The 14,030-nt window shown below is 41.5% G+C and overlaps 1 protein-coding gene across 11 annotated transcripts in view; it reads left to right on the forward strand.

Annotated features, from left to right (window-relative positions):
- The first annotated feature begins 12,763 nt into the window (after window positions 1-12,763).
- sugct (succinyl-CoA:glutarate-CoA transferase) overlaps window positions 12,764-14,030 on the forward strand; it is a 104,641-nt gene continuing 103,374 nt past the window's right edge. For 6 of the 11 annotated variants that reach the window (XR_005130106.1, XR_005130105.1, XR_005130108.1 and 3 more), the window contains exons 1-3: window positions 12,764-13,055; window positions 13,480-13,531; window positions 13,893-13,966. Coding sequence is in view for 5 of the 11 variants with exons in the window: in XM_017704806.2 (XP_017560295.1) it covers window positions 12,938-13,055; window positions 13,480-13,531; window positions 13,893-13,966 (244 nt within the window). In the remaining 6 variants the exon portion in view is untranslated. The remainder of the gene's footprint in view (window positions 13,056-13,479; window positions 13,532-13,892; window positions 13,967-14,030) is intronic. The other 5 variants (XM_017704815.2, XM_017704786.2, XM_017704824.2 and 2 more) reach the window with 3 other exon arrangements.

Raw genomic sequence — 14,030 nt, forward strand, 5'->3', positions numbered from 1 at the left:
TGGAATTCATTGGACACAAGTCTCTATGATTCTGAAGAATATCTGCTAAAAACATGATGCATTTACTGACCAGTTTGGCAACACTGTTTTGGTCTGTTTATTTATGCCTGGCACTGACCGTTGACCATGATTGATGGGTTTTGTGGAATTTTTGGATGAGCAACCACTATGGAAGATCTTTACTTGAGTAGTTGGTTGTATTGTATATTCCAAGTAGCTTCATACTGAAACCATAAAAGGCATTGTTAGCTTACTACATTATTAGGAATGGTTTGGTGAAAATGTGGTCAACCAGCCAAGACATGCTTGGTGTCCACATTTTTTTAAGTTTAAGGCTAAAGTTGCTGACAAACACTTGAACTCAATAATCACCCAAATATTTTCTGTATATGCTGACGGTCATGCCAGGAAGCTTATGGGCTCCATGCACCCTCTGAAAAATATTATATTATTGGTCGTCATTCAAAGGCATGTGTTTATGTGTTATTTGTGTTGTTTTGTGTCAGGGAGTTGGTTTAGTTAGTGTGAGTTGGTGGTTACCGTGAGGGTGATGTGTAAGGCTAGTGATTACCTCCCCTGTGAGTTCAGTTCTTTCTATGTGCTTTTCAGCTCTGGTCTTGAACAAAAAGCATTTCTTCTAGTGGAATCATTCCCCCATATGTCTTAATCTCTGCCAGACTGGTGAGGAATGGGGCTTCCACAAGCTCAAGAGCAGTCAGCAAAAGGGACAGATCCTGAAGAAAAACCCAAACAATGGAGGCTCCATGGAGAAGATGGCACAATGAGGCCTGATGACAGGGCCATCATGATGAGAGTTGACAGAGATGCAGGCACGGTGAGGCTCAAGGCCAGTGGCAGCCCAGCGATGCACGATGGCAGAGGCGTTGTGGCAAGGCATCATGCCAGTGCTGGCGAGAGGGAAGCTGGTGAAAGTGAAACCATCAAGGTCTTCGTGGTAGAATGCTATGGTTCTTGCCATCACCCCCAGCTGCATGGGGCTTGATGTGGCGCACTTTGGTAAATTTTGCCAAGCACTGTGCTGGCCAGGATGGTGCTTGTGCCCAGGGTCTTGGCTCAAGCTGGTAGGTCACCGGGGACGATCGACCTTGGTAGGGGAGGCTATGTAGTGATCCTCTGTTTGCTTATTGCTGGCCGCAACACATTCCGGAGGTGTGGCCATGCTCATGGCCATGCCAGGTGCTTGACGGAAGGCACAAACCCTCCGGAACCTTTGTTATCAATGTTTACGTTGTATCTCCAGTTTATAACTAAAGATGAAAAATTTGAACATCAAACATGTCTTTGGTGATCGACTGTATAAAAGCATACAAACGTTACAGATCTCTTATTCAAATCCTTATCTGTTATGCTGTCAGCTGTTTGCGAACATATATTGCAAAGACTTCTGGCCCACTGAACATAATTAGTTTTAGGTTGTGCTTGACCGCAATATCTTCGCTGCCTGTACGATAGAGTCTGACTTTTTTCTGAAAGTTTTGGCTGACTGGTAATTGCGGAGAAGTTGCACTGTATCTTGCATCAGCCCCCTACTACGATATTCTAACGTGGTGCTCTCCTTCCGAAGGCGTAAATATCTTGCCCTGAGGTAGAAACCTAATTTCCATTATCCTTGTAGTGTCTGCCAGTGCCATGCCGGTACCCCCATAAATATATCACGAGAGTGTACCTGCAGTCGCTAGTACACTCTCATGCACAAGGCACAGGGGAGTAAGATTGTTAGCAACTTCCACATTTCTGCATAGTTAGGTGGTGTCACTCATGTTTCATTTAGTATTACACACTGTTACTTGGCCTTTAAATTGTACCAACTGAGAAGAGCACACCCACAGACATACTTAATATTTGGGAACAGTCAATGAGGGACAGACAATGGCAGACACTATGTAACTCACAAAATAAGAGCAACCAGTGGAGCAGACCTTGCTCACTTATCAAACTGGTTAATGCAGATTGGTCACACAATAGCACACCATCTAGATAACAAGAGCTCAGGGATGGATGCTTACAATGGAAGTGAAATTCTGTAGAGAGCCTCATGAATTTTAGAGCAGGTGTAAATGAGGAGAGGATTATGAGGTGCTGGGAGGTTATTTATAGATAGTGCTTTGCAGCCACCATGTGGTCAATATTAGTATTGCAGGGATCAGGAAGAACATTTTTTTCCTGTACATAAAAAAAAGAAAAACGCTCACAAATATGTCCTTCAGTCTCTAATGGTTCACATTTGTGATGCTCTTTGGCTATGACTTCAGCTGACACCACTGGGCGAAGGCCCATACCCCAAGGTTGTTCCAGACTTTTTTGCTGTATCTGTTCCAACTTTCTTTCAGCTCAGAGTTTAGATAATAGTGTGTGTGGAAAAACTAGGATACTGTGACAGAATCATTTTCTGGTACCATATCAAATATTTCCAGTACTTTTACAGTAGATATGTAGATATTTCTGACAAATTATAAAGGTAACATGATATTTACCATTTTCACTAAATTGTCAGATAAAGACGCTGTGCAGGTACATTTTTGTTCATCTGGGTAAAAAATGATGACCTTCAAAGGTACAATAGTTCTCGTAAGGGTCAGCTGGTACCTCAAGGTACCTCAAATTTTTCAGAGGGTAAATGTATGTATTTGTACCTTTTCATAACCTAAAGTTTAAAACAGAACAAGAAAATAAAAGCCTGGAGACGAGACAAGGTGTATGGAGTTAATAGAACTTAAACAATATGATTGTAATGGAATCTGGTACAATTATGTTCCCTGACTAAAGGTGCTGAAGACGTGACCTTGAGGTTAACACCCCAGTGACAAGAGAAGTTCTGTGCCCTGTGACAGTTTAGCACCCTTTTTTTGGAGAGTAAATTTTGTATCCACACCAAAGATTCTGTCTATTGCAAACATACAGATAAAAACACATGTCAGCGTGAGATGTTGTAATGACAAAATGCAAGGCTGTTTGGCTCTTGGAGTTTGCATGTTCTCCATGTGTCTGTGTGAGTTTCCTCTGGGTGTTCCGGTTTCTTCCCACAGTCCAAAGATGCAGCCAGGCCAACCGAAGATGCTAAACTGCCTCTAAGTGTGAATATCTGTGTGTCTGCCCTGTGATGGACTGGTCCAGGGTGTTTTCTGCCTTCTGCCAGGGAGCGCTGGGATAGGTTCCAACACCCCCTGTAACCCAGGAGGATGTGTGTGTGCTTGTGCATGTGTATGGCCATTTGAGGTGACATGCTGGTCAGTCTTACCCCAACATTTTTTAAGGGGAACAAGGGACATGCTAAATTCTTGACCCAACATGACCCACACTGTGGTTGTGTTTTGACTAATTGTGCACTAGTCCAAATAACTGTCATAGTTCTCGTTGACCGGCTCTCAGACTGGGTGAAAGAGTTCTCCTATTATTACAATGTCAAGCCTGTAACAATAGAAGAACCCTTGTTGGTGCTATATAGAACCCTTTTCAAAAAGATTCTATGTAGAACCATCTACTGCATGTTCTCTTCTCTTTCACAATGCAAAGAACCTTTAACCATGCAAAGGGTTCTTTAAGTGTTCATGGTTCTATATAGAACCATATTCTTTACTGAAGAAACCATGAAAAAACACAATTTTTAAGTGTGTATATTTAACTGAAAATAGTACAAACACAACATCAAGTGTTGACATGTAAAATTGTTATTTCTAAAATTTCTTTCAACATCACTCTGTCAGCATTTGGGAACTGAGAAGACCAATTGCTGTAGTTTTAAAGGGGAAAGGTTTCCCATTCTTGCTCAATGTATGATTTCAGCTGCTTAGCAATTCAAGGTCTCCTTTGTCATATATTTTATATATGTTATATATTTTATTTCATAATGTAGCAGATGTTTTCAATGTGTGACAGGTCTGGACAGCAGGCAGGCCGGTTTAGCAGTTGGACTCTCTTCCTACAGACCTATGCTGTTGTAATATGTGCAGAATGTGGTTTGGCATTGTCTTGCCGAGATAAGCATGGCCTTCCTGAAAAAGATGTCTAGATGTCAGCATGTGTTGCCCCAAAGCCTGTACATATCGTTCAGCATTAATGGTGCCTTCACAGATGTGTATGGAGTCAAAAAAGGGTCAAAAAGATTTTGAGCTTGTAAAATGATATTCACAAATGCACAGAAATTTATAGCTGTGTTTGAGCAACTACATACACGTAAATTAAATTAACAAATGCATAAAAATATTTTGAATTTTGTCATGATTGGCCCCTCCCAGTCCTGTCGATGTGCTTGTGTTGTGTTTACTTCACTGTCCTGCCCCCTTGTTTTGTGACTCCGCCCCTGATTGTTTCCACCTGTTTTCCGCCTGTCCCTTGTCATCCCTATGATATATAAGCCCTGTGTTTGCCCTGGTCTGTGCTGGTCTTTGTATGTATGAATTGTGTTGTTTGAAGTATATGTATGGTTTGTATTGGATGTCTTGTATGTACTGTTCCAAGTGTATTGTTTGGATTCTGTGTTTGTTTCATGATGTCCGTCCCGCCTGCTCTCCGTGTTGGCTCCCTGAACCTGGACTGTTTTGACAATGACCCTGGATTTGACCCGAATAAACCTTGCTTTTCTCAGCACATGTGTCCACTTCCTCATCGCTCCAAGTTACAAATTTAGAGAAAGGATTTTTGAATGTGTAAAATCTGAACCGATGAGCTGTTTAGCAGTTTTGTTTTTTATACAATAAGGGGTGTGGCCAGACTCCTCATAAACCAGTTCTGGTTGACCCTGTTTTGACGACAAATTGATGGACCAGCTTGAACTGGTCCAATTAGAAAGTGCGAAAGTCACAACCCTGACTGGTTGTTGTCACTCAAAGTTCTGGTAAGTTGTTGGTACCCTCCTCTAATGGCGCTTCGACTGAGGGCATATGTGGACATATTGTAGTTGATTCTAGCAGTATGTGTACTTGGTAGGTAATACAACAAAGAACTATGGACATTTGGCTTTGCGGGCAGTTATGATAATATAATAATACTGTCAGGCCGGGCCCGAACTCAGAGCATGCACAAAGTCCTGAAAGGATTGCGGGGAGTGGAGAACCGTGAGTGAGTGGGGGACTGCACACCTACCCTGAACACCACCAACAGACGCGAGTGACAGCAGGAGAAGGACGTCAATGATGAGAGGTACATAGGCAAAGTGCGACTCCTGAACTTGACCGCCCAGGTCGAACAAGACGTAAATTAAAATGGCCTGGACTGCAGAGTTAAATGTCCATAGTTCTTTGTTCTATTACCTAACGTACTCATATTGCTAGAATCAGATACCACTATGTCGATATATGCCTATTAGAGGTTAGTACCAACAGCTTACCAAAGCTTTGAGTGATAGCAACCAGTCAGGGTTGTGAGTCAAACTCACTTTCTGATTGGACCAGTTCAAGCTTTCCTATTGGTCCATCAATTTGCCATCAAAACAGGGTCAAAAATCTATACTTCTCAAATGAGCTTCACCAGAGCTGGTTCATAAGGAGTTTGGCCATTTCCTATTCCCCTCATTGTATCAAAAACAAGATTGCTAAACAACAGAGGGCACCTTCAATGAATAGGAGTAAATGGAGCTTAATGGCTAAAAATGAAGAGTGAAAATACTTTCTAATTATTTGCCCAGAACATATCTTTAATTTTAGAAAGCAGAAAGATGTATTTCACTAAAAAAGCTAATAAAACTCACCTGTATGTTTCCTTTTTTCTATAGCAAACAGGTTTTGGGCTAAATTTTCATGCAGTTTTATGGCCTGGCAAAATGTAAATCATTCCATTTACAAATGGCAATCTTTTTTACACATTCAAAAATCCTTTTTATATATTAAAAATATTTTTACGCATTTGTGAATTTGATGTGTATGTAGTCGCTCAAAATCAACTACAAATTTCTGTACATTTGTGAATATTGTTTTACAAGCTCAATCTTTTTTTATCCTTTTTTGGCTCTATAGATGGGCAAGTCACCCATGCCATGTTCACTAATGCACCCCATACCACCACAGATTTGTGGATGGAGCGACGAACTGTGTTCACAGACAACATTTTTCAAAATTGTTCCTGAGAACACTGCTGCACGAAGGCCCGAAGATCACAGCTAGCTACAGCTGTAGTGGTTCTCAGCCTTGTCCTATGCATGTTCTATGAGATTTCTCTGGATTTTCTGAATTTTTTAATGCCATCAAGTACCATACAGGATGAAATCCCCAAGCTCACTGATGTTCTATTTTGAGAAACATTACTCTTGAACTGTTGCACTATTTGCCTACACAATCTTTCACAAAGTGGTGAACCCCTCCAAGCTTTACTTCTGAAAGACTCTGCTGCTCTTTTTATACCCAGTCATGTTACTGACCTTTGACCAATTAACCTAATTAATTGTGAAATGTTCCACAAGTTTTTTAACATTATGCAACTTCACCTCATCTTTTGTTGCACCCGTCCCAACTTTTAAAAAAAAAATGTGGCATAAAATTCAAAATAGTCATATATTTTTCAAAATTCAGTACAATTTCTCAGTTTCAACATTTGATTTGTCATATTTGTACTATTTCTACATAAATGTAGGGTTTAAATGATTTGCACATCATTGAATTCCGTTTTTATTTCATTTTGGCCAGCATCCCAACTTATTCTGAAACAGGCTTATATTTATATGTAGAACTTTACATAAAACTATAGCTGAATATTTTGATAGCCTAAATAAAGATTTCTCAACCTGTGGGTTGAGGACCGCCAGTGGGCTGTGAGGGACCCTGTGATCCACGGGCCTGTACTCTGGGGAAGCAGTAGTTCATAGTGGGCCGGTAACGTCACTTTAAGCAATAAAAACATAAGTGGAAAAAGATTAACGTCCTCATTAATTATTGAATTGTTGAACATTTTCAAATTCTGACCAACAAATGTACAAATAAACACATTGCAGATGTAAGCTAAATAAACGCCTTCAGTTTGAGACAACGCAGCCACGGGCACATGATGCAGACTATTGGCCAGCTAGAGATGGGGAGGTTTCTCAGAGTGCTTTCAAACCCACCTTTGGTGTGGACCTATGAGACTTTTTCTTTAGTACACTCCATGATGGCATCTGTGAATACTCCACCCTGGATACTCAGGTCTGCAACAGACAGATGATATGGTCCAGCAAAGCCACGGGTCTTCGTCAGCTTCCAAGTGAACCCTGGCTCAGTTCACTGCTGGTGGGAATGCATTTAATAAAAAGAAATAATTAATCAATTGAGCTTGCTTTCCTCTTCTTGCTTTCCTCTTCTTCCTGTTTTAATGTCAGACTCTACAAACCCTCAGTTGCTTATATATCATTTCTGCAGGACGAGCTGCTGTAAAATAAAATAATAGTGAAGATATGCATTTGATTTTTGGCTCTTTCATTTAAAGGTATTTTTGGCCAAGCATCAGCGACCTGAGCTGTTAAACTCAAATTGATAAACCAATCCTAAAGAAGCATTACGACGTAAGGTTTATTGTTATGGTTGATTGCGACAATACTAATCCAAAAGCCTGGTGGTGTGCGGTTTGGCTATTTCAAATGAATCACAAAATCCCTCAAAAAAGATATATCTGAAGACCAAATTCAGTGGAGTATTTTCAGGGAAAATGTGATGCACTGCAGCTCCAAATCATAGTCCACATCTACCTTGTACATTTCGATTCTTTTTTCTCCCCGCCCCCCTTTTTGACATCTCTACAAACTTTTTTCAGATGTTATGTTTTTTAACATAACTGCAAATTATGCTTTTTTAAATTAAATATGCTAGAAGGATGCCAAGATTGGCCTTCTCAGCTGCTATAGTTGCAATATTTGTGTAAAACAACAGAGTATTTAAAGCAAAACAGTTTCAAATACCCATTTTACTATGTTTTGTCGGGTTGAGCGCAGCCCAGGTCAAGAATATTTATCACTGAAAGCACACCAGCTTTCCAGCTTTCTCTGGTCTTGAGGTGGGTTTGCTTAGTTTGTCTATTTCAAGGTTTCTGCATAATGTGGACAAAACAGTAATTAAGCTGACCAAGACACTCAACGTTGCCGTGTGAGTTCATTCTGTCTGATAATTACTATAACTAGCATAAGACTACCAACTATAATAGGCTGAATAGATGTCCCTGTTTTTGGTGGTCTATATTTAAGCCTGCGTCGTGTCTCTGATAAAACGTGTCTTTGTTGCAAGGTACGCGCACCTCTTCCGTCTTCATTCACGCAACACTACATGTGGCGAGTGTAATCCGTCCTCATCAAACAGACACAAGTTCAGCTCTATCTCTGCATTACTCAAGACCATCGCTGTAATATTTAATCTGGCGAGTTTTCATCAAGGTTTACACACGGAGGTAACAAGAGGGGACAGTGTCCACAATGTCTGGGATTTTTAAAATGCTGTTAGCTAGAAAAAAAAATACTCAAGTCAAAGCACCGTACACTATATTGACTGTAGGTGCATAAAATAACATTCACAGATGGTTAAAACAGAAGTTAAGAGTGGAAAGACTTTCTTATAATGACTTTGATCCCTTAAAAAACGCTGAACTAACATTATTAACCCACCCACACCCCCATCCAATACTGCCTTCCGGCCCAAGGCCAAAAATCTCACTCTCACATAAATGTAGCTAAAGTTGGCAGAGCTGCGTTTAAAATCAGATCAACCTCAGTGGATCAGCGCGAGCCAGATCTAACTGTCATTTACAATTCATATTTTAACCCATACTCAACTGACCCAGTGGCCAGAATTAACTCCAGCTCATGGTAATGTGTGGTGACGTATTAAAGCTTATCTGCTAACGTTAGCTGGCTAGCTAAGTTGTAACTTGTCAGTCAGGCCGACTCCGCTATGGCGCTAGCCAACTGTCATAGCTGGCATAGTTAGCTAACAGTAGCGGACGGTAACTAAGTAAATGTAATTCATGTCGAAATGAAAGAAGCGCAAAGCCAGAGCACCAATCAGGGCACAGCAGTCACTTTGTTTTGAGCTTGTTTTGACCTGTTGGTCATACTGACCCACTGCAGCACACGGTTCAACATCAGCGCAGCAGCGTAAAATTTTGGGAGAGTCTGTTCAACATAAATGATGAACTAACCTAACTTTGTGTAAATAGAGCACAATATAGAAATATGTCCACATATGCAGTCGTGACTGATCAGGCCCGTAGCCAGGGGGGATCGAAGGGTTCGTTCGACAGTTAGCCAAGTATAAATTATGAGATATTAAAATACTAAAATCTGAATATAAAAAAAACTATTTTAAAATGGTCAGTACCTTTTCCACACATAGCCTGCAATGTCATGAACAACCTCTGAAATATTAGTGCCAGATTCATGCAAATGCAGTGTTGGAGTTCTACCTTGCCTCTAAAAAGGGCCTAACTGTTGAGTTCAATGTTGTTTGTGTACTCTGTAGAGCCAGAAAAGAGCTTTCAAACAGCATCAAAACCATCTGTTTGTAATTTAAATTGACATAATAAAGGTTGAATGTGTAGTGCCCTACCCTCTTACTTAAAACATCCATCCATCCATCCATTTTCTAAGCCGCTTCTCCGTCAGGGTCGCGGGGGGATGCTGGAGCCTATCCCAGCAGTCTTCGGGCGGAAGGCAGGATACACCATGGACAGGTCGCCAGTCCATCGCAGGGCAGACAGACAGACACAGACAGTCACTCACACACAGGGGCAATTTAGCATGTCCAATTGGCCTGACTGCATGTCTTTGGACTGTGGGAGGAAACCGGAGGAAACCCACGCAGACACGGGGAGAACATGCAAACTCCACACAGAGAGGACCCTGGCCGCCCGGTCGGGGAATCGAACCCAGACCCTCCTCGCTGTGAGGCGATAGCGCTACCCACCACGCCACCGTGCCGCCCTACTTAAAATATTCTTAGTCCATTTCTCCCTTTATATTAGTGGCAGATTCATGCAAATGCAGTTCTGGGGTTCTGCATTGCCACTCAAAAGGCACACAAAGTTTGATGAAAATCTGTGTGGGTTGAGTTCCAAAGTGTCCGATTTCCCGTAAAATGACCCTAAAGGAGAGGAAAAACAGACAGACAGTGAAGGCAAGACCCAATTAAAAAATAAAGAAAAAGAAGGCAAGATACAAAAGATGGAGAGGAAAAATAGACAGACAATGAAGAAAAGCAACAGAGACAGACAGCAACAGAGATACAGAGGAGGGAGAGCAACAACAGACCTAGGTGAGCAACAGAGAGAGACAATGAAGTCCCAGCACAGTTGTAGGAAGATTTGAATAACACTTCAATTTATATCATTATTAATTCATGTTTAAGTTTTAATGACCATACCGATAGTGTACCTCATGAAGTAATTCTTATCTATTTATGTCAACAGTAGAGAGACAGGCAATAAAGGACAGCAACATCAGAGACAGACAATGGAGGGCAGCAACAGAGACAATGGAACAAAGCAACAGACAACTGAGGTGAGCAACAGAGACAGACAATGAAGTCACATCACAGATGTAGGAAGTTTGAGTAACACTTACATTTATATCAAATTTATGTTAACAGTGGGGAGCAACAGATAAACAAATAAGGACAGCAACAACAGACTCACAACAAACTTATAATGAATAAAATATGTCTAAATTAAAAGGTTTGAAGTGTGCTCGTGTATTTAGGGGGCATTGGAGTAGAGAGCCAAATGAAGTCCACTTTTGGGGGAAAAAGATCCCCCCCCATCACAATGCTGGCTACGGGCCTGCTGATGCGGCTTTTCTCTGAATTTATACAAACACCATTTTATTTTATAGTAAATTTGTTTTTGCTAGTTTATGTTTATGAACAGAGGCCTACAGATCAACATAGTAAAGGAGCTCATCTGTGATCCTGAGTTTAAACTTAAACTTGTAACTAGGTTGCAAATAAATCTTAAACCGAAGCTTTGCTTGTTTGTAAAAAGTGATTTCAGAGCCACTCGGTTCTTCCTGATGGAAACTGTTTACCTTCAGTGATAATTTTAACAGACATCAGCGTCACTAATTATTCACATTCTATTAAAAGACTGGCGTTACAAGAGTGACACTATAGTATTCTCACCAAAAATTAGTTGATACGTTTTGTTACAGAAATAATAATAATAGGACATTAGTCATAATTAATATTTTAGTACTTTTACTTTCGATACTTAAGTACATTTGAAGGCAAATACTTTTGTACTTTTACTCAAGTGGAGGCCTAAAAGGAGGAACTTCTACTTTTACTGGAGAAATATTTTACCTTGGGTATCTCTACTTTAACTCAGGTACATGATTTGTGTACTTCATCCACCACTGCTAGCTAGATAATTCTACCTTCTGTAGTAAATAGTCACCGTTTTGTTTAAGGTGCAGGCGGATTTGTGTGGTTATTTAGCTATTAAACGCCTGTGTTAACAGCTAAATGTATTAGTGTTACCTACCTGTTTTAGGACAGTGTGTGAGTCTCATCTTGACCCCACAGCTGCTGCTGATTTTAATATTTTGCTATGTAGGCGTTGTTGTCATGGTGGATTTAAGACCTGTGGTTTTAAGCAGTATGGATTGTGCCGAGTAAAGCGCATGTTATACGGCCCCACAAGGGGCGTAAAGTATCTTAACGTTAACCTACATGTCTGAAAAAGCACGGGGGTGCTTTGGCTTTATATGACAGTGTTATTGTTTTTGCATATCTCCCCACCATGAGTGTAGATCACTGACCTAGGGCTGCTTTTTTGGCTGTGTAATACTATGCAAAAACAAGTTTTATGGAAACTTCCAGTTAAACATGGAACCTTTTGAATGAGAGGTTATTGCAGCATCTTAAAACAAACAGATAAATAGTGATCATACAAGTGGAGGTTTATTAGCAACATCAGTGTAAACCAGCTGGTTTAGACAAGGTCACAGGTAGAACGAAATGAATCGTTGAAACGGCTGTTCCGTTCACTAAAAGGATGAATCGGTTCAGTAAACTGAATCAGTTCATTAAACTCCCTGTCAGTGCGGCACGCTGGAGCCCCAAAACCAGAGAACTGCAGAGCCGCAAAACCAGAGCTTCAGCCCCACACTTTCAGCTCCCTGGGCCTCTGTTTAAGAACTAGGCACTTTCAGCACCACAAACTTCCTATCGTTCATGATCACTGAGGATAAATCTCAAACGGCTTCATACTCCCTATGTAGTGCACTACACAAGTCTTCCTGACAACGGCATCCAAACTGTACGTAATATGTAACAAAGAGCCTTTTGAGATTCAGTTACGAGCGCACAATTCCCTACGGTGTGATGTTTTGCGTAGAAGTTCAAATTTCATTGATTTCCATTGATTCATAACTCACATAGTGCACTATGTAGGGACTAAGGAGCCATTTGGGACTCAGCCATAGTGTTTAAGGGTTCTTAGAAACGTTACGCACTGCCTTCCGTGACCAGCATGAAATGAAACGCAGCACGCGGTATCTACTCAGGCTCTCGACCTCTGTGTAACATCCCAACACATCCGCAGCTGAGAGTGCGTGTCTGCACGGAGACCCTTCTCGCCGCTGGAGGGTCTGTTTAAAAGCTCGCCTCGCCCCTGACCACTCCCTCCGTTTCTATGATTACTGCAGCCGTCTCCAGCACTTCAGTGGATCGAGTGGCCGTTAGATGTCTGGGGGAGGAGTTACCTCCTCTAGGTTCATGGGATATGTAGTTCGCCCGAAGAACAACCCAAGCCATATCAGCTGCTTTCACCTGCGCGTTTCACGTTTTTGTGTGTCAGGGTGTGTTTTGCGTGACTCCACCTTAAATGACAGATATAGAGCTTGTGGAGAGGAAAGAATACGAGAAAAATAACTTGCCGTTTCTTTCAGTGCCTCCTTTGGGCGGGACTACGCATCGTGTCAGTGTCAGAATGCTCCCAACCCTTTACTGACCAGACGCCGTGCTGTTGCAACATGTCGGTAGAGACGTGCGGTAAACTCCTCTCGCGTTTAGCCAGAATACGACCCCGTCTTCTTCCTGTTAAGATCGACTGCTCGTATGCGAGAAGGTCTTTCACGTCCGAACTAAAAGGTAACTGTGTCATGACACGAGCAACGTGCTGTAGGCTGGTTTCCTCCACTGTGCCTCATGATACATGTGCTGAACTGAGCGTTTGCAGAATGATCTGTGCTCTGTTATGACTACAGTCTGAAGTGTTTTCAGTGGAATTAAACTGTAGTTGGTCACTGTCGTGTTTCGTATTGCATTGGAAGTAGCAGCAGCATCTATTCAGCACGAATCGGTTTTATGTAGGCTGTATAAACTGTTTACGAGGTTGTGTTTGTTAATCATCCACATAGTACTTTGCCATATAAGGCGGGGCTGCTTGTTTGTGCCGTTTGTGAAGTTCTTATGAAAGTCCAAAGAGTAAAACAAGAACACTAGTGAACAGAGAGACTGGAATTAGTCATTAACAGATATATAACAGATCTTTTTCACCTCTGTGCATGTTTAGGTAGGGAGCAGATACGACCACTAGATGGCGTCAAAGTCTTAGACCTGACCAGGTAAGCTTGGGGATTGAAATTCAATGAGTACGCCAATATTAAAACCTACAAGGCCCTGGTCACCAGTGCTCTTCTTGGAGATCTCCTTTCCTGCAGAGTTATGTTCCATCCTGCGTCTACAGTGCTGCCCTTCCATTCACCCAACACTAATGTATCTGATCTAACCAATGAAAAATGTATGAAGAAGTTAATTAGATGGAGCAGGTGTTGAAGATTGTGGTTGGAACGAGATTTTACAGGAAGATAGATCTCCAGGACCTGAGTTGGTGACACGGTTATAGGGTGAGGGAGCAGTGTGTATATTGGGATTGGATAGGAAATATTAGAGATGATGACCTGTATACATTTTGGTCAAATGCAGAGTACTGGCTGGGCCTTTTGCCACAATGATCCTGGGAGATTTGGGTGCTGAGGTGATCAAAGTGGAGCGACCAGGTGAGTATACGTGAAAGCGGCGAAGGAGAACGGGCAGATCCTCATCAGCACTTCATAGCTCACT

The sequence above is a fragment of the Pygocentrus nattereri genome, chromosome 3 (assembly GCF_015220715.1).
Source record: "Pygocentrus nattereri isolate fPygNat1 chromosome 3, fPygNat1.pri, whole genome shotgun sequence".
NCBI lineage: Eukaryota > Metazoa > Chordata > Actinopteri > Characiformes > Serrasalmidae > Pygocentrus > Pygocentrus nattereri.